Source organism: Antedon bifida, chromosome 8 (assembly GCF_963402885.1).
Source record: "Antedon bifida chromosome 8, ecAntBifi1.1, whole genome shotgun sequence".
NCBI lineage: Eukaryota > Metazoa > Echinodermata > Crinoidea > Comatulida > Antedonidae > Antedon > Antedon bifida.
Genome location: NC_136233.1, coordinates 10,638,654 through 10,658,845, shown reverse-complemented (window position 1 = coordinate 10,658,845; position 20,192 = coordinate 10,638,654). Strand labels below are relative to the sequence as shown.

The 20,192-nt window shown below is 32.9% G+C and overlaps 1 protein-coding gene across 1 annotated transcript in view; it reads right to left on the bottom strand.

The window, feature by feature from the left end:
• The window catches only part of LOC144849810 (cystine/glutamate transporter-like), a 62,721-nt gene that overhangs the window by 24,084 nt on the left and 18,445 nt on the right, over positions 1-20,192 (bottom strand). Inside the window, exons 2-3 of the mRNA XM_078706882.1 lie at positions 10,636-10,761; positions 488-614 (exon numbers count right to left, since the gene is read on the bottom strand). Of these exons, the coding sequence (XP_078563008.1) occupies positions 488-614; positions 10,636-10,761 (253 nt within the window). The remainder of the gene's footprint in view (positions 1-487; positions 615-10,635; positions 10,762-20,192) is intronic.

The window sequence follows — 20,192 nt, the reverse complement described above, 5'->3', positions numbered from 1 at the left end:
TCGTCTATAATTGCTCTAGAATCCGACAAAAACGACACATTTTCCTTTAGCCTACCCTTGTATTTGACTTCAGATTCAAATGTAAGAAGCAGGTACTTTTGTTAATAATAGTTAAACAATAATGTATAGTATGTGTAATGAATGTGTTTGTAGGAGGCCTGCCTACTTGTTGAATGAAGTGATTTTGAATAATTATTTTTGTTGAAAACAACTGTACAGTATTCAACTTTTCTCAGCCGTTCAATATAACTGTGATGGCACTAGTTACAATCCGTTATGCATGATCAATTAATATAATTGAGCGATGCATAAACGGCATAGATATAAAGAAAGGGGTTCATTGCGGGTACGGGAGACCGGTGTACGCTAGGTACAAACATTCGAGGAATGAATGTTGTCGTCAATCTATGAAAACATTCTCATCATTCAACATATTTGTTGCATGCAGACTTCATTTGATTATTGTTTGAATAAAGTTTATACTCACCAACCCGAGTAAGCAAACAGACCACTGAAGATAGCATTTGGAAGTTTTTGCCAATTAAAGTCGCTATTATGATTATCTTCAAACGGCGAATCAAATTTTCCGAGTTTTGATGAATTTTCATTAACTCCTTTAAGAACAATAAGAATTATTAGCATACATATAATCGTTATAAAAGTTCAAAAAGACTGGTGTCAACCCATTACTCTCATAAAACGATGTAAAAAAATAGAACTACTGTAGGCTTACTTTGGACAATGACTCAGATAGGATGAAAAGGATCATGTCCTACTCCATAGGCATGTGACACACCGTTCAGCCTCAACCTCGAAGCTGAGATATTTGCTAAGATTGGGGCTTATGTTTGAAGAAATATCCCAAGCAAACTTATAATTTCGTAATAAGTTTACTTCACTGCTAAGTTAATAAGTAATGTACATTAAGTACATCTTGTTGATACAGATCTGTATCAAGCGTAAATGCCAGAGTTAATAGAATTTAAAGAGACATAGTAAATAGATTAGAGGATCTAAGTCCGAGGTCTCTAATAACTACGATTAAACAAGAAACAATTCGTAATTATTAGACTTCACATAACAATATTAAAGACACCAGTTTTCATCATAGTGGCCATACCGTAATCCATTGATCGCTATTATACGTTGTAAATTACCAATACACATTAAATAGATTGTAATCTCTCTCTATTCTTTGTCAATACACAATGAACTAGCTATACGAGATCTTTACGATGATGATGTTAATATTAATACCTATAACATCATGATTACTGACATCAATGTTATGATCATTGATAGGTAAATGATATCATCATTATTTCCCCCCACGGATACAATGAGGTCGCTTTGTTCCCGATGACTTCACTGTATAATGTCGGAGAAACACATCATGGTGTAATAAACTCGCAGTTATTACACATCGTTTATTAGCATCACTGATCTGAACCGAACTATCCCCCTCTTCTAATTTCATCTTTCTTAAAAAATGTATATTAACTGAATGTCTAATACTTCCTTCCAAAAAAAGGCAACAAAACATCATGATGTCCTTGGTCTGATCCTAATACTACCTCTCTCTTAATATCTAATACTGAAAGGAGTACATCACCAATGAATTGTGTCCTCTATACTCTATCTAGAATCTTCTCTTATCTTCTATTATTGTTTATTATACCGTCTCTGTATTGCCTTTTGAACATCACAACAGGATGTGTACGCTCTCGCAGCAAAGCCCAGCATTGTAAGGGGATTGAAATTACAGTAAACTTAATATCAATTTGAGATGAGTGCATCATAAACGTTTTTCATCCTTCACTATAGCCTTATTGTCAAACATTAATAATGCATATATATTTTGAAATTTCACATTTCTTGATGTTCACACATACTTTTTATACGCTGTCAGGTATAAAGCAAGGAAATCTCGAAAAGCGCAAACTAATTAACAATCGACGATGACGTCAAGCAATACTAATCGTATAGGTTTTAATTTGTAAGATGTGGGTGGTGGTGTTTTCGTGTGGAGAGGCGGAATAGGTGGGGGAGGGGGGAGGTAGGGGGAAGGAGTTGAGGGTTATTTTAGTAGGAGGTAAATGTCTTTTACGACATCTTTATTAAAAATGTAATTTTTTTTCTCTCTATAATTTGCGAATAATATAGGCCTAATCATTCATTAGAGGTTTCCGAAATTGTAATATAGAAGTTTTCGAAATTCTTACAATGTGGTAAGTTATTATTAAATAACGATTTTGATGTATGGTAAACAGAAAAGCCTTTTTAGCCTGTTTATCAGCGCCTACCGTAATGTTGCGTTTGATTTCCCAGAGGAACGCGGTAATAATATCGTATTAAGGTTAAATAAAATGAATTCAATACAGGTTTACATTACAAGCCATCGCCTGCAGACAATACTGTCCCAATTTTTTTTTTTCCATGTTAGTCCACCAGTTTAAGTCGGAGTTTAAATTGTGTCTGGAAAGCTCAAGTATTATACGTATGAAACGCCATATGTCCCAACATATTCATCTTTTACTAATGTTAAGTCTAAACATAGTCTAGAATCTAGAAAATCTTGCACCTACCATGCGCAGTTAGGACAGGGTGTACTCGTTGCACGTATACCTCAAACTGAAGCAGAACATTTGTGCCTCTTAAGCAATGTGTGTGGGAATCTTAACATTAACACTTTGGCACAAAAGAATAATTGGATCATCTCCCTCCTTGTTGGTTTTATTACAAAACACTCCACATCTTGGATTTACATGAGATAGTCTTTCAACTTTCAAAAGGTGTTCTTGCACACACAGTAATGAATATAAGACGCAATGTGCTGCACAAGACCTTATTTTACTTTATAAAAATGAAAAACTTATTTTACTTTGTTGTCTTCCGTAAATCACCGATTAACATGTTTGTTTTCAAATAAACTATAGACTAGATTGATTTTCTAAAATGTTTGTATGTACTGACATTTCTAAATACAACTTCATTCTTTCGTCTTCAACCAATTTCAATTATTTTTGGTGGAGTACAGTAGTCTCACGTTGCTTCCAAAATTCTTTCTTAAATGTTGTGGTTCACATGTTTCATTCATTATTAACAGTAACAACATTTCTAAAATGTAATTTAAGTTTAAATACGCTTTCCAAATTTCGATTAACATCAATAATCACAATTCAATCAATTTTCAACAATACATTCGATTATGTCGCAATATTTAATTTAAATGTTGATTATAATCACAATCCAATAGTGAAAGTAATTTCAAAGAACCCAAAATTCAATTAATTTCCCATAATTCAATTTAATTAATTTGCTATTTCAATTTGTTTCCCATCTCAATTAGTTTCCCACAATGCAATTCAATTCATTTCCCACAATTCAATTCACTTCCAATTTCAATTAGTTTTCCACAATTCAATTCATTTCCCACAATTCAATTCACTTCCAATTTCAATTAGTTTTCCACAATTCAATTCATTTCCCACAATTCAATTCACTTCCTATTTCAATTAGTTTTCCACAATTCAATTCATTTCCCACAAAATCAATTCATTGTCCATTTTAGCTAGTTTCCCACAATTCAATTCATGTTTCATTTCATTAGTTCCTCACAATCCAATATTAATATGGTAGTGATATGACATCATGTCCATATATGGGCGCATCACATTTGTTGTCACATAAAGTTTGATAGTGTAGACAGAGCACAATCCAAGTTCATTCATTTCCCAAAATTCAATTCGTTTTCCATTTTAATTAGTTTCCCACAATTCAAGTGAATAATGTGTCCTTTTACTTCTCCACTCGGAGTTCGATAGTTAATGACAGTATAACAGCAATCATGTTGCTAATCTGTTCATTTTCCAAAAACTCGATAGCAGAAGACAGTTGTTAATTTACGTCATGTTCTAATGTCAATAATCAGTTTGAAATTATATTTACATTAGAATCTTTTCAATAATCTTTTTGCTCTGTTAAATCTAATTAGTTTCATGACGTCATTACTTTTTGGAAATTTGTCAGGAAATGTGTAAACATGTTAGTATATATATACTGTAAACAAAAACAACAGTTAAATTATATTGAAAAGGTTGTCAAAACTAATCTATAATAATAATAATAATGTTTAGGTGACAACAGCAATATTTGACGCATGCGTACTATTTAATAATAACTTCAAAACACTTTCTTTTCTGAATATTATAATATAAAAAAAAATATAAATATCATACAAAAGATAATAATAATAATAATATGACAATACACAACTTTGAAAATCTGGTGGCGGTTTCATTTATTTAAAATTTAGTTTATTTTTATTTATTTAAAAATTTAACTCTAGATTAACGCTCGAGAAAATAAGCAAATAAAACTACTATGCAATAGACGAGTAAAAAATGAAAAAGAATTTTGAAATTAGTAAAAATCTTACGATTTTTTCAAATTTTTTGAAACTTTCCTAAATTATTGTCCAGGTACTAGATAACGTAAGTTTAAAATATTAAAACGCTAGGTTGTTACGTTTGGATTCCACAGGCTGTTAAACTTAATGTAAATTATACACCAACAATTAACAAAATTGGCCGAAAATCGTTATTTTTCGATTTTCTCGAAAACTAAGCGATATTTTACCAAACAAACTACACATCAGGTTTACTTACATCAAGGTCTACCAATGTGCAAAATATGAGCCAATTCGATTTTTTGACCCTTGCCACCTAGTGTTTGATTTTTAGTGACTGGCTCTCTTAAATTGTATAATTAATGATTATTTAGAATATACCGTAAATAAGAAAGAATATATAAGTTATAAATAAATCAAAACAAACATAATGATATTTAGAATAACCAAACAGTATACAGTACGTTAAACAAAATTCTTTAAAAAAAAACAAATAAATTAAAGTATATAGAAATAATTTGGATTGTATAAGGAAGAAATAAAGAAAAAGAAAAACAAAAAGTGTAAAAAAAAAGTTTATATGAGGGTTTGATAACCGTAATTATAATGTAATGTAGGCCTAGGCCTAATATGAATAATACTTTGAATGTTTTTAACATAGGTCAGCGTTGATAAAAGTTTATTCTCTGTATCATATCTGTATATATTTGTTTCTTTATGTTAGTTGTAGGTCTACTTCTACATGAGTATAAACATTGACATTTACACAAAAACAAAATATAATCCGAATTGCACAAATTTAATTTCCTAGTTTCGTAACATAATACATTCGAATCAGAATATTTTCATAAATAAAGTACAGCAAAGTAATTTAGCTTTGCGTAAACGGATTAATTTCACGATTTTCATGAAAAATAAAACAATATATGCGAACATACAAAGTCTCTAATCTATATATAAATTATGGTTAATTCTGACATAGGCGAGCACAATGCAAAAACTTCGGTACAAATCTCCGCCTTGGATACCTACCTTATCTATCTCAGATGTACCGCGAAACGTAGATTTGATAACATTAATGTGCAGTTCGACGCTATTTTTCCATATTTCTATCTTAGCAAGATATTATAAAGAGTTTTTTAACAACATTTATGATTTCAACAGTAGATTTTCTACTCAATTTCAATTCTTGGCGGTCAAGTTATTTCCGGGTTTATGATAAGTTCACCTTGCAGCATATTGGTTTCAACTATTTTCTCTCTTTTATACACAAGGGAGCAGTTAAAATAATAGATTTGACCCTAAAGGTGACTGGAAACAGGCACTTTCCATCAATCAATACAGTGTCCCTTTGGAAGACGGAAGAAAAAAACAGATACTATAGTAGGACTGGAGCTTAAGTTGGCCATTAGTCATAGCCATTTTAGTTTTTTGTTTATTTTAGGAACTGACCGCGCGTGTGAAAGGTACAGTAGTTAAAAAATAAAAATTATACTGCAAATTAATAAAGATCAAATTAAATATACGCCATAAAGAATCGGAATATATTGTGGGGAATAGTATTATAAAATTACATAGGGAGATTTGATGATAAGACATTAATCGAGTGAAATCCCGATAGCTGAGTTTTATTAAGTAAGCTGGCAGGAATAACTGTAGGCTATCTGTGTCCTGTTAGGACCGAGATGTCTGCCCATGTTGCAAGCCGTAATGTCTTCTTTCTTGGGCCGAAATGGCCCACTCTGTCACGGCAGTTAGTTTCAAAAGATGTTTAAATTAAATAATGTATTAATACTTATTAGGATGATATTTATTTGAATAAACGCCTCTTCAATAAAACATCACTTTGAATAATAATCACCACACCACCCAAACCCCGCCCCCCCCCCCCCCCCCGCCAACCCAACTATCTAATAAACGTCCATCCCATCCACATTTATAATAACACAATTATACTATTTGTAGTAGAATTCATCGCACTGTTACCTACAATTTACCAAGCATTTGTTATTCTTTTTTACCACTTTTCATATCTATTAGATAGAGGATTTCATTTGATTACAAATGTTACCATATTATTAAAACTAAAAAATTTAACATATATCCCTCGAATAAGCCCCTCCCTCGAGTCAAATGAACTCCGCCTCCCCACCTCCGCCCTCTAAGGGCCCTACCAAATAATAAAGACTATACTTGTTATTAATCATCTAAGACACTGTGAAACAGAATAGTTTAGTTTTACGAATGTCAAGCATTTTCAATAATGGTAACCGACAGAAAACGTAAGAAGAACATTATCATTCCGAGAACCATCGTCTACACTTCCTAGAGGGGGAGCGAGCGAAGCGAGCTCACCCTCTAGTAATAATAATAATAATAACAAGTATTGTATTTTATATAATCGCCCAATATTCACTAACATTGCTTAAATCTCTGTCTACAAAATCAAACTTTATGTGAAACAAGGCCAACAGCCATAAGTCGCGTGCTAAAACGCATAGTGATACCGGACCGACAGACAGACAGACCGACCGACCGACCGACCGACATAGTGAACTATAGAGTCGCGTCCACGCGACTAAAAACATCGATATGGTGTACTATGCTAGGGATTTATTCAAGTCCATATGGGCAAAGGGTGTAGACCTACATACGAGAAGACGAATTGCTCCACTGCAAGAGTCATGGAGCGAGACAGCTCGAACCCATGTCACTGCCGCGGCTTCAGATACCACTAAGCATACTGCTCTTTCAATAAATATTATCTAGTTTTTGATTTGCGACTACTTAGAACATGCATATTGTAGATACAATAAACAAAAACATTAACAAAGCAAAATTATTGTTAAAATAATAATAATAAACAAAAATCGTAATTTGGACCTAAAATCTGCTAAAACTTTGTCGAGAAATAGAGTAAAAACTGCGTTCCAATTTCATCCTCCCACGCGCACAATGTATTAAAGGGGATATAAACACATCATTCCATTGAAGGTAATACCTTGTGGTCCTAACACTAATCAATATCGCGATAAATAAAGGAGATTGCGGAAAATATTGTATTTCAAAATAAGACCGTAGACATTTAGAGCAACAAAATACATTTCATAGATATTCATTTCATAATACAGAAAACATTGAAAATTATGCTTAAAATAAATCCACATGAGTGTAGAATTACGCTGAATGCACATCGATTGCTAACAAAACTAAACACGATCTAGTAGGAGAATACTTTAGTAATGTAAACCATGGAAATACAATATGGTGCATCAATACCATCTCAGCATTTAACTCATGTGTATTGAATAACGATTATAAATATGAAATTATCTTTATGAATATCGTAAATATTTGATTATCCTCTGTTTATTCCCTACTGTCTTCTGAAAGATAAGAAGTGCTTCTTTTTAAATCAGACAACAAAAACTTTCGACCAATCTGCGCATGTCTACTAAACTAATCGATTTTTTGCAAAAGCTCACTCGAATCCTAGTACTGCATTTTCAAATATCGTATTGTTTGTAGGTAAATCCGTGATGCCTATCACATGTAAATGTAAAGTTAAAACTACTGTAGGACCTATGATACACCGATGGAAATTTGACGCTGTATCATGGAATGTTTGTAGCCGATTCTCGGTACTGTATCTATTTCCGAAGTACAGTATCATAGGAATTGTGGTAATACTGTTCATCACATGTGTTTCACATAGTAACCTAACCCTTAAGCTAACCTTACATGATACAGGCACCACATATGATATAAATGAGATGATGTATTACCAAAATATTCCTATGATACTTCAGAAATAGTATGTGGAGATACAGCACTGTGAATCGTGTGATTACTGGACAAATTGAAGATGGGAAATCCGCCGATTTATCTTGCCTTCGCTAAAACCACATTGCAATAAGTATACAGTCACTCAGTATATTACTACTAGCCTATTATTGGTCTGACGATAAGATTGAAGAAATCATCTTGTTCATTCAGTGGTCCTTGGAAGTAAACTACGAACCCAATTCCTAAGCTGTCGCTAAGTAAATTGTGACTGCAACTATTGACAGTCATATAAAATTCAATCTAGGTTTATTAAGGATATAGTGGTATGGTGATAGTTATGACATCAGATACATTTACCACCAACTATACACTTTCCAAATTAAGCCTTTATGAACAATTTAAATGATTCAAGAATGTGGAAATTAATTTCTTTATATGAGTATCTATATATTTACCGCATGCATACTCACCATACACTAAATTAACTTGGCACAAGTTATATCCAAAAATGCAAATGTCTCTTTAAATGCATTCCATCAATGTTTTAAACATGTACGGATTCGTTATCTCATTATCCAATCTTTACTTTTCGTATCAACATTCAACATTTAGCGTTTAAGATAAAGTTGCTTAAAACGGTTTAAGTATTTCATCTCCAATAATTATTTTGGACATTAAACGAGAAGGAATGTGCATTCCGTTAATCACGGTTGTTATTTAACAAGTTAAAAAGGAGCACAAAATCAAAATCGATAAATCTGGAGATAGCAATCAGAGCTATATGCACTTGGAATTTTCACAGCTAATGAATTTTAAAACGTGCATTACATCACCATTAGTTTGGAAGTTGAACACGATGTTAATGGTAAAAGAGAAAAACAAATCGGAAGATGGATTAACGATGAAAAGGAAAGGAGTGGTAGTCACTTCACGACGTGACGTTATGATGATACTAAATAAATTTCAAAATCATGTTTGTTTATTTTTGTATCTAGGCCTATTTTATTTATTTTTGTTTCACAAAAATCACCCACTTCTAAAGTCTCATACCACGAGATATTTTATTTTTGTTTTTATTTAATCAAAATGCACAAAACAATTTAAAGAGATTACCAAAAAGACTTTTTTTTTCTTGACATGTTTTTATCTTCTTCCAATCATGTTTTTTATTTTATAGTGAACTTGGAGAAGTTCAATCCGAAAGGAGCGACTTTTAATAATAATTCATACAATAATTTAAAAAGATTGGAATAGTACAATCATAAATCATACCAATAATTTTCCCGACATGCTTTTACCCCTTTTCCAATCATTTGGTAATGTCATTAAAAACACGATTTTGACCTGACGTAGCGTATGTAGAAGTAAATATCCAAGTGTTCAATCGGAAAGACGCGAATTCTGGTTTAATCAAAATCCATACAATAATTTAAAGAGATTGGAATTGTTATAAACCATACCAACAGACGTTCTCTTTAGATAGGCGTAATTATTAACGCATCATCGTTTAATACTAATTTAACTTTAATGTGTTTTTAATATAGCACTTCTTCAACCAAATTGTACACTTGATAATAGTAATTGTGAAAATGTTGTTGCAATAATTCATGTGTTAGCGTATTTATAATTGGAATACTTCAATCACAGACGACTCGTCAATCTACGATAACTCGTATTACCGTATATACCAATAATCACCATTTTGTGTAAGGTTTCATGTCTAACAACAAGAAACTCTGTTATTGTTTCAGTGCCAAGAAAAGGTAACAGGTATATCCATATCACAAAGAACCGACTCGTTCAAAAGCATTTTCACATAATGCACTGTATTTGAAATGTATATTGTCATGTGATTTAAACAGTAGCCGATGCGGGGGAAGGGTTGGTGCTGTTATTGTAGCTATAGACGTGATACCGTGTCGGACAATTATCTACACCACACATATTCTACTATACCGAATTTTTTTCAAAGGTATATGTGTTTAAGGCGTTTAACTTTCATTAAATCAACAATGGTTGGAACGTTCAGTATATACGTGCAGGGCACAAATACACAAATGTACGTAAAATAAAGAAATGTCTCCATGATGTAAAGCGAATCATTTTCACTCTTCGTTTATTTTTATTAAACCAAGGCAGTCTAACAACAGGACTCTGAGCTCCCTTGCCAAGATATTAACAGTCTTTAGATCTTAGGTCTGGCTGCGACAAATACCAACAATACTGTACTATATTAATGAAATATTTGAGGAAGCCAATTTCCAATTGAAAATCTGTCGAATAGTTTTGGGGCGTGGAACAGATCGTGTCGCAGCCACAGATGAACCCTTCGATCTCCGGAGCTCTTCATCCTGTTGTTAGATTGCCTTGATTCAACTATATATATAATATAATATCATGACATATTAAAATTATTCATTTTAATAAAGTGTTCAACTAACCTTTGATAATATGATAGAATCCGACGATGATAATTATGAATAGTCCAACAATTTTGGCAATACACAAAAAGATCTGCAGACGCGTACTCAATGGGACACTTACAGAATTCACAAAGAAGATGACAACTATACAAAACAAAAGATAAAAAAAGATAATTGTAAATATTGATAATCGACGGAAGATGGAATAATCATAAAAGCATGATATCATCATTTTGACCTAACCCTTAACCTGCGATACTGGCAACACATGTGATACACATGAGATGCCGTATTACGGAATTTACCTATCATAATATTTCCATATGTGGAGAAGTGTATATCTTTTCTAGAGGATAGATCGTTATCTATCGTTATCTTCATACTTGCTTATTGCTTGTCAGATCCGAAAGTTCATTGTTTGACAACAAAACATTGGCCTAAGACGATCTAGGCAACTTTACGGTTTTCTATTTCTGCGGGTGAAATCATGTACTGTAGGCGTCGATTGTACACTGAATAGTCAGTAGGAGGTATTTTGTTCTACAATAAGAAGGATTCTAAACATTCGGTTTGTGTCTTTAGGACCCCGTCATCAAAACTACGTTAATAGATCTGCTCGCAGCACTACCTTACAGTTTGTTATTTCTACTAGTATGATGGATACTATATCTTAAATCAAAATGAATTAATTGCCCTGGCTTAATTTGTATATATGTACCCTGAACGTATATCAGATTCTTAGAAATTACAAAAACCATGAATTCTCAATCAAGTCAATTCCGAAAAGCAAATGCCCGTGAACTAATGCTGTTATTACGAATTCACCGCTTACTAATACTACAATAGTAATAATTCGGTCAGCAACAATAATTATATTGAATGGTACAATTCAAGCATAATAGCTGCGCTTGACACGTTATTGGCAAATATTCGAGTCATTTACTATTATGTCTATCTGATTGCTTTTAAGATGGTTATTAGCATAATATTCAGCGTACGAGACTTACAGTGCAATTCTCCATTTGTCTAGAATATTTATTTCATATAAACCGTTTGAATTCGAATTTAATTTGTCTAATATTTTCACAAGCTCGCGTGTTTAATGGCACGATGAAATATAACTCGTACTTAAATTACGTTTCTCATTCTCTGTGTGTAACTCATGCTTTTAACGGCATTTATATTGCTGTCACTTGTACTCAGTATTATCTGAATACTTTTGCACAGACAGCTGAAATCATAATGCTAGAATTTAGAGGATAGTTATAGAGAGTTTATTACCTATAAATTGAAGCACCATCATCTATTACCAAGATATATTCATGAGGAAACTCTGGTTATTTACACACTAGATGTTCAGGGCTACACTAAGCACCTCATTCCATCTAACCAAGACGGGAACGTTACACTTCAGTGGATGACTTATGCATAGTACAACTATTATATTAAATCGTCTAAAAGCGCGCGGGTGTGTGTATGTAGGGGTTCCTTACAGACCAAAATACGAGAGGTTCACGTCAGTGAATATACCACCTTACATATTCTACTGTACATATGTAATAATATAGGCATACACATTCAAATTATTCAAAATCTTAAACCACAAAAGAATTGCATGTGCCACTCCATGACATTTACATTTGAAACGAAGAAAATTTAGTAATTTTCCTTGGTTATTGTATTAAAATTATAGCCTATAGCTGCTAGTAATTACCCCCGGAATTTCCCCCGACGGCTACAGTTCAATCTGAATTATTTATAAGGCGTGCTGAATAGCGCCCGGCTAATCACATCGGTAATAAGTACTAATGCATGTCGAGATTACAACTGTGTAAAACTAAAAATAACCAGTATGAAGAATTTGAAATGGTCATTTTTTTCAATACCCGTCGTCATGGACAATGAGACGCCAGAATATGATAGGTCAGAGGCAACTGATAGGGGTATTATTACTTAAGATAACAGCAGCTTAAGATACAAAAAGTAGACGAGGACTGATCCCATATTTCTTTCTTCCTCTTTTATTTAATTTCAAATAAACATGTAGGCCTAAATTGTCCCATAGCATAACAGAATATATTATAATGACAAAATAATAAATATAATAAACGAAATGATAGGATATAAACATTGCTGATGCATTCGCAGCAAACAAATATATACATTATATAGACAAATGTATTGTAGATTATCATTGTGAACTATCACAGAACTATAGAGTAAACCATCTATACCGGACAATGTCCTCTTAATAGAGGGATTGAACGTAGTCTTAAAGATATATTGTCCCCCTACAAAAATGTTTTGTTGAATATACCATTTTAATGTCACATAATAGTTATTCACTTTGACCAAAAACTGGATCTAAGAAAAATTATTTATCCGAAGAAAAAAAGTATTTTAATGCAAAAAATATATACTTAAATTGTCTGTCAGACACTGGTTTCTTTTATATTTTTATAAGTGAAATAATTATCTTTTTTGGTTTTTGAGGGACAATACATCTTTAAAATATAATATTGTCCGTCGTTCGCTGCACAACACATGTTCCGCAAATAGGGGTATTTTCTGAATAGGTGATCCTGTATCACCCACTAACGTAACAATCAACCACTAAAGTGGGTGATACAGTCTCAAACGACTTGAAAGTCACCTATTGTTATTGTACAAAATCTTTATTCCTGTTTTTTTTCTCTGTAGAGATTTTGTTTCATTTTTCTGACAAAATTCAATCTCAATGACCTTTAAATTTTCACCATATTTCCTTTATTTTTTCTAAATTTTCTGATTGAATTGTACTAAAAAAAATATGATTAATCTATTTGTTTTATATTCAATCACAAAGATTACCTATACTTCGTCAAAGTGACGAATTTAATTCTAGTTATAATATTTTCTTATGAAATCTTAAATCCTTTCAAAAACATAGTTTTCTTACGTCTGAATTTTAATAGATTACTTTGTTTGTTGTTTTCGTTTGTTTAATCATCTTTAGGATGTGATTGTTACTTAGTGTAAGCTCTGTCAGATTAACTCTGACAACAGTCATATAAATTCAACTTAAAGACTAGATTTTCATGTTATACAATGACGTATTAACACCGTGGGTGATGTTTTCCTAGCATGATCTTCCCAATGATTGATATACTTGCAGTAAATACGTTTATCAGTTTTAATGCATTTATATTGATGCCCAATCGACATTCTTTAGTGTTGTATCGGCACATTATTTCACAAGTCAAGCATATTCAACACTGATGGGAATATTTATTACATTGCCATCAGTTTTAATATTAAATTTAATTCAATCAGATGAAGAGAATGTGTCTGTACAGAGAACATACTGATATTCATTAAATTGAGCGAACATTATATGAATAACTTTTCAGTTGCACTAAAATAATGTATTTTATTAACATTAGATTTACAGATTAAAAACCACAGTGACGCTGAGTGATATTCTCGATGTATGTTTAGTGAAACGGTCATACATAAGAGCTAGGCATGTTAATTCTTTGTGCATATTCACACCCGATTCTGTGGCTGTCATCAGACTCAGTGTTGCCAGTCTACCAGATACATATCTGACTGTATTAAGTACTTTTAATCGGGTGATATCCAGTCATTGGAACATAATGGTGCTTTCGATTGGGATGACCGCCGACGACAAAACTACGTCATATTAGTTCATTGTGCTCGTGTGGATATTTAGACTTGTGTTTTCGGTCCCCATCTATCGATTGACCTGACATAGGCTGGTCGTCGGTCCTCCGTCATCGATAATCGAAAGCCAATTATCACTTGTTTCTTGAATTCACTTCGGCCTCTATGAATGAATGGAATCATATAGCTATTGGAAAACTAAAAAAACAGATATGGAGTGAAAAAATACCCCCGTACAAAAGTACGTTTGAATAACACTTTAGTTTTTAAATTGTCCACTCAAAATTCATAGTGCAGAAACGTGGACTTAAAAGTTCATAATAAAAGAAACCTTGTGATGGTTTTTAGATGCATTGCTTTACCGCTAGATACACTAAATATATTATGGAAAGAAAAGAATAGAAACACAGGTCCTACTACAGTGCTAGACAATGTGATTATCACATGAGAGACATTGATAAATTTTTCATGAATGGTGCCAAAATTCAAAAGGATATATAATAAGATATCTGCTGAAGCCCTATTCCAAAACAATTTTGTGACCAATGTGTTTTTAAAACAAGTCCATAAAATGCATGAAGAGACTTTTCTATAAAATTATTGCAAATGTTTATACTTTAATAATAAATTGAAAAGAAATTAAAGGAAGGCCATGAGAAACACTTCCCACTACAATAAGCCGAGATCTTAAGAAGCTAAAGAAGCAGACAGCGACTTACCCAAATAAATTCAAAACACAGAAAAGAAATATTAGACATCACTGGAAACCCTCATTGGAGAATTAAGCGGGGCAGTTGAAGCGGAGATGTAGGAACAGCATTAAGAGTGAGATTAAACCTAGAGTTACCCTTTAAGCTCTGTCTACACTATCAAACTTTATGTGACAAAAAAAAAGTGTCATAATATTACCATATTTGGGAATATCACTACCATTTTTGCATATCACACTTTTTTGGTCAAACTAGTTTGATAATGTAGACAGAGCTTTAAAGTTTCATAAATTGTAATCACCATTATGCCTACTGATTCTCTTACATTGGATTTACTATGTTGAAAGTCATACATTAAGGATTACCTTATAGCGTGGAATACTACGATAATTCTGTCTGCTTAATTTCGGGCGTTTTGAAAAATGTTCTGTTCTTGCCGCTCAATTTTGATCAGAAACGTCAGTAAAACGAAATACATTTCAATTTAAAACTCTAATGGAATGGTCAAGTAGCATAACATGATGAATGCGGATAGACTGTAAACTTTGAAGAATATCTTATATTTTAGACGCACATTTTCAGTGAAGTGTAGATATAGAAGAGACGGTTGTCTACTGATGGTAAAAAAAATAATAGATAGAAGATTATACTGACATTGAAACTAATGGAAATAAAATAAAATAATATGTTATACTCTTGATTGGTTTTATGAAATTCTTGCATGCAATAAAAAAAACATCATTCAATATTTATTTTTCTAATAGATAATGTGTTTTATGCTTCTTGTCGTCGTGACTGCAACTAATGTATTACGTCTTATCCAAAAAGCTTCTGTTTTGCTGACTGAGGTTTTGTTGATTAATTCTGTTAGATGTTTCTAAATATTAAGCATTTACATAATTATGGAGTCGTACACAGTTTTCACCACCTTATTATAAATATTATACAATTGATGGATGGTTATGAGTTGAATGCGGAGACAATTTTCATCAGTTGACATATTGACTGTTCAATCATCAACGAGGCGAAAAGGACAACCAGGCTGTCAACGAAATTAAAATATCTTTACCATTCATTCAACCAATACAAAATATTCATTAAATATTTTGTAATTAAATACCTTCTGTCATGAATAAACTTGAATTAACAAGCCGTTCGATTCTTGAATGGAGGCAAGGAAAGCCCGAACTTTGGCCGCGGAAGCAGAGCATATTTACGGCGCACCCTAAAGCCGATTTTTGACAAGGCGAATTCGTTCGCGCGAATCGAAAGCTTATCGAAGGCTTAAAGTTGTGTTTTGTGTTTACTCAGGCGCGCCTCTATATACCACGTTGCACAACAATTTCATTTTTTTAAATCCAAAGGTGAGCGTGCATTAGTAGGCCTAGGTCCTACGTTAGAAATGTACTGCACGTGATAAACACCGACCAATCAGATGGCAAGGATATACTTAAGTGCGTTATTTGCCCATCTCAGATTTATTTAAAAAGCCATTTCAGTCATTGATTTTAATTAATGAGCTTAAAATTGAAAAAAACATCTTTTAGTAGAAAAAAATGGTTGGTTGAAATAATTTATTCAATGGCGAAATTCATCCCAAGCCGCCAATTTGTTGTGCGAAGCGCGCCTTGAGTTAAACAATTACGTTATGCAGTCGTAGTTTGGACATTAAAAAAAAGAGAAGACTTTAAAAAGCCGTTTTATTCATTTATTATAAATAATGAGATTGATGTTTGCAAATCTCATTTAGCAAGAAAAAATCATCGTGAGTTGAACTTATAAATTATTTGATGACGAGGTTCATCTGCAAACCCTCGATTTATAACAGCATTAGCAATTGACTTTGCCTCGGGAATAACATCGTTAATAATGACAAAGGTCCCACGAGAGAGTCATTAGGTACATTGTTAGGATTTTTACTTTAATAGTGTTTTTTCATTGTACTTTTCATTCCTGTAGCAACTATTTGTATTGGAAGTGAATGAAACTTCTTTAAGGGGAGCTCCGCTCAGACCTCGTGGTTAAAATCGTTAATACTGAGTCTTTGGGTACATTGCCAGGAATTTGTATTCCGATAGCCACTATCACTATACAGTGACACTTCTTAAAGAGGAACTTCACATCGACTTTCTTAGCTTATAGTAAATTGCGAACAAATAATAAAAGTGGGGAAATACAATTTGCAGTGTAGGTAGCCGTATCTAAACTCCTTTTTTCCGTGCTAGGCTTGGATCAAGCATGCGACGTTTCAAATTGGCTGGGTCGATTAGTTCCTTTGATATCAAATATCTGGCTGTTCTTCCGACAATTACATCATGCTTTAGAGTAGTTAGTGAAGTAGTTGTCGGATCAAATAATCAACAAATTTTAAATTACTTGATTCTGGAATTTTGAAAACCATATCTTTTTGAATAAGTGAAAATTGGAAGAAACTATAATTTAAATGTAAAATGTTGCTAAAATGCGTTTTCTTAGCCTAATTGAAACGCGTTTAAAAATACATTAATTATTAACATTAATATGATCAATAGTTACGTTTGCACGCGTTTAGATACATTAATTAACAGTAGTAATCATATACTGTAGTTGCGTCGTTATTTCAATTAGAGGATCACGTGTCGTGGATGAATTACGACAGTAGGATATATGAATTAAATTCACATTTCTTATTCAAAGTTTAGCAATAAAACAACGTACAATAATATTTATACAATTATATAATTTTCCAAATGGCTGCTCACACAATTTCGATGTGTGTCCCAATCGCTGTAAAATAAACAGCTGATGTTGTGATTAAAGTTTACATAAGACAGAACTACTAAGATAAACATTTAGAAACGTAATCCGGTGCTTGTATTAACAAAACGATTAAATACCAACATAATAGTGTTTTTTTTGGTAATTTTTTCTCTCAATTTGATTACATACCATGAGTATTGACTTAAGTTCAAAGAACTGCTGACAAACTTATAGTTACAAAACAAAGTTAAAGTTACAAAAATCTCAGTATTTGAATCTCTGAATCTGAATATATACAGAAACGATATACAGTATTTTCCTCACGATTTCCTCATGATTATCATTCGCAGTTTAAAGTTAATACAGACAGTATAAATTCAAAATTATCTTTTCAACATGCGTAACATAACCCGTGAATAAGTTAATAATCTGGATACGAACAGAAGTTAGAAATACATACTCGTATTAAAAAATTGAATCTTGAAAAAGACACCTGAATTAATAAAGTTATGTACATGGAGATGAATAAACACAGAAATATTTAAGATCTTCTTTCGTGTTATCAATTATGCATTTTGCAATTCGAGTGAATCTTCTGAATGCAAAATAATGTATTCACCGAAGTTGTATTGAGAACACGTATGCGTTAATGTAGAATACTATGTAGTTTTAAATTTAGCTCACGAAAATGGCCGTTTTCAATGTTAACAACTATGATCCTTAACAAGTCATGTCTTTATATTACGTCATTGTGAATTAAGTATTGCCACTTCTTAAACGCAACACAATTTCTCTTATTTTCTGTTCCAAATTAGTATGGTGACGGTTTCCTATGACCATGTATTTTCATGAAGTCATTTAATGTTATGAAGAGGTGACTTGGTGATTGGTTCTCACGACAGGTACAAAAAACGACACAATTGTCAAATTCGATTGGGAGTTTTACCGTTGAGTACTTATTTAACGGAGTATATTAAGCGATTGAGATTGTTCTTAACGAAAAAGCTTGCGTTGTCAACGTTTTCTATTCGAATGACTTTCTGTTGAGCATAATCCGTTTAAAATTTACCATTCGAATACAAAAAGCACTCAACAAATCTTTATGTTGACAACGAAAGTTCCCAATCGAATACGACAATTGATACAATTAGCATAATCATACCGGACTCGATCCTGTATACACAATGGACGACGGCGGACTCGATTTCTGTATTCACAGTGGACGACGGCGGACTCGATTTCTGTATTCACAGTGGACGACGGCGGACATGATCCTGTATTAACCGTGGACGACGGTTCAAAGTACCTTTCGCTCTATTTATGCCCGTTATACATTGCGTCATTCATAAATATTATATCAAGCATAACGGATTATAACTAGTGCCATCACAAAACTTTGAAAATACTGATTTAGGTCCTTGGTCCTTAGTGATTGGTTTGTTCTTACCGTTAGAACGTGTAAAATCAACCCTGCATGCCCTCGTTAAATTCTAAACTATACCGAATTTTGTTTGTAACTTGGTCTACATTAGAAACCTTTTGAAAACTTGTCTTGTCTTGACAAACTCAGAGTTTACTCGAGTTGTTAAAGAAAATCATTCAGGTTTGCTAGTGTAGTCAAGTTGATAAGCGTCGGCAAACTGCAGAAAACGCGTTTGCAGAGGTTAGGCCATTCAACTTCTAGACAACCTGGTAAAATGACCGTCATTGTATATTCATCTGATCCTGCAGATGGACAAAATGACCCCCTAAATTGTGTAGATTATAATGCAAAAGATGCATCACATCAAATTAACAGAACTTTATTCCCACCACTTTTAGGCCCCCCAATGTCAAACCGTAATAAACGTGAAGTTGTTAAACAAAGGTTTGGTATTAAGTTAGCGTTATAGACTATATCAAATATAAAACCACGCTTCTGGCAAAAAAAATTCACTAAATATGGCGAATACATCGTAGATGAACGCCAACGCAAACAGAATTGTTAGTGAACCACTAGCCTATAGCGGTAAAAGATACAGCATTGGTTATTGAGGAAGCCACCGACATACTAAATGGATGGAATTTAATTGTCTGCATTTTCCTCATGAATCATGCCTAAATCCAACACAATCCTTACATCGGTTAAACTGCCTTTTTATTCTGCTTTAAAAAAAAATCAGTTTGTCCGAAAATATACGGCTTTAGATTGTACCGCAGAGTAATTTGATAAATGTATTGTAGTTAGAGTGGCAAGATAGCTACAGAATTAAATCACTTTTTATTGTAGAATGCCCTGGATTCTGGATTTTAGGGGAGAGAGAGTTGGCCGAGACCACGCACACGTTATGACATTGAGGATAAGGAGCACTATTTAAAGATTGCGAACGCACTGTAGCAGAAACAAAAATGAATAAAACGACTAAATGTATTCGTACTATTGTTACAATAGCATAAATCATACCGGACTGCATTATTTTTTTT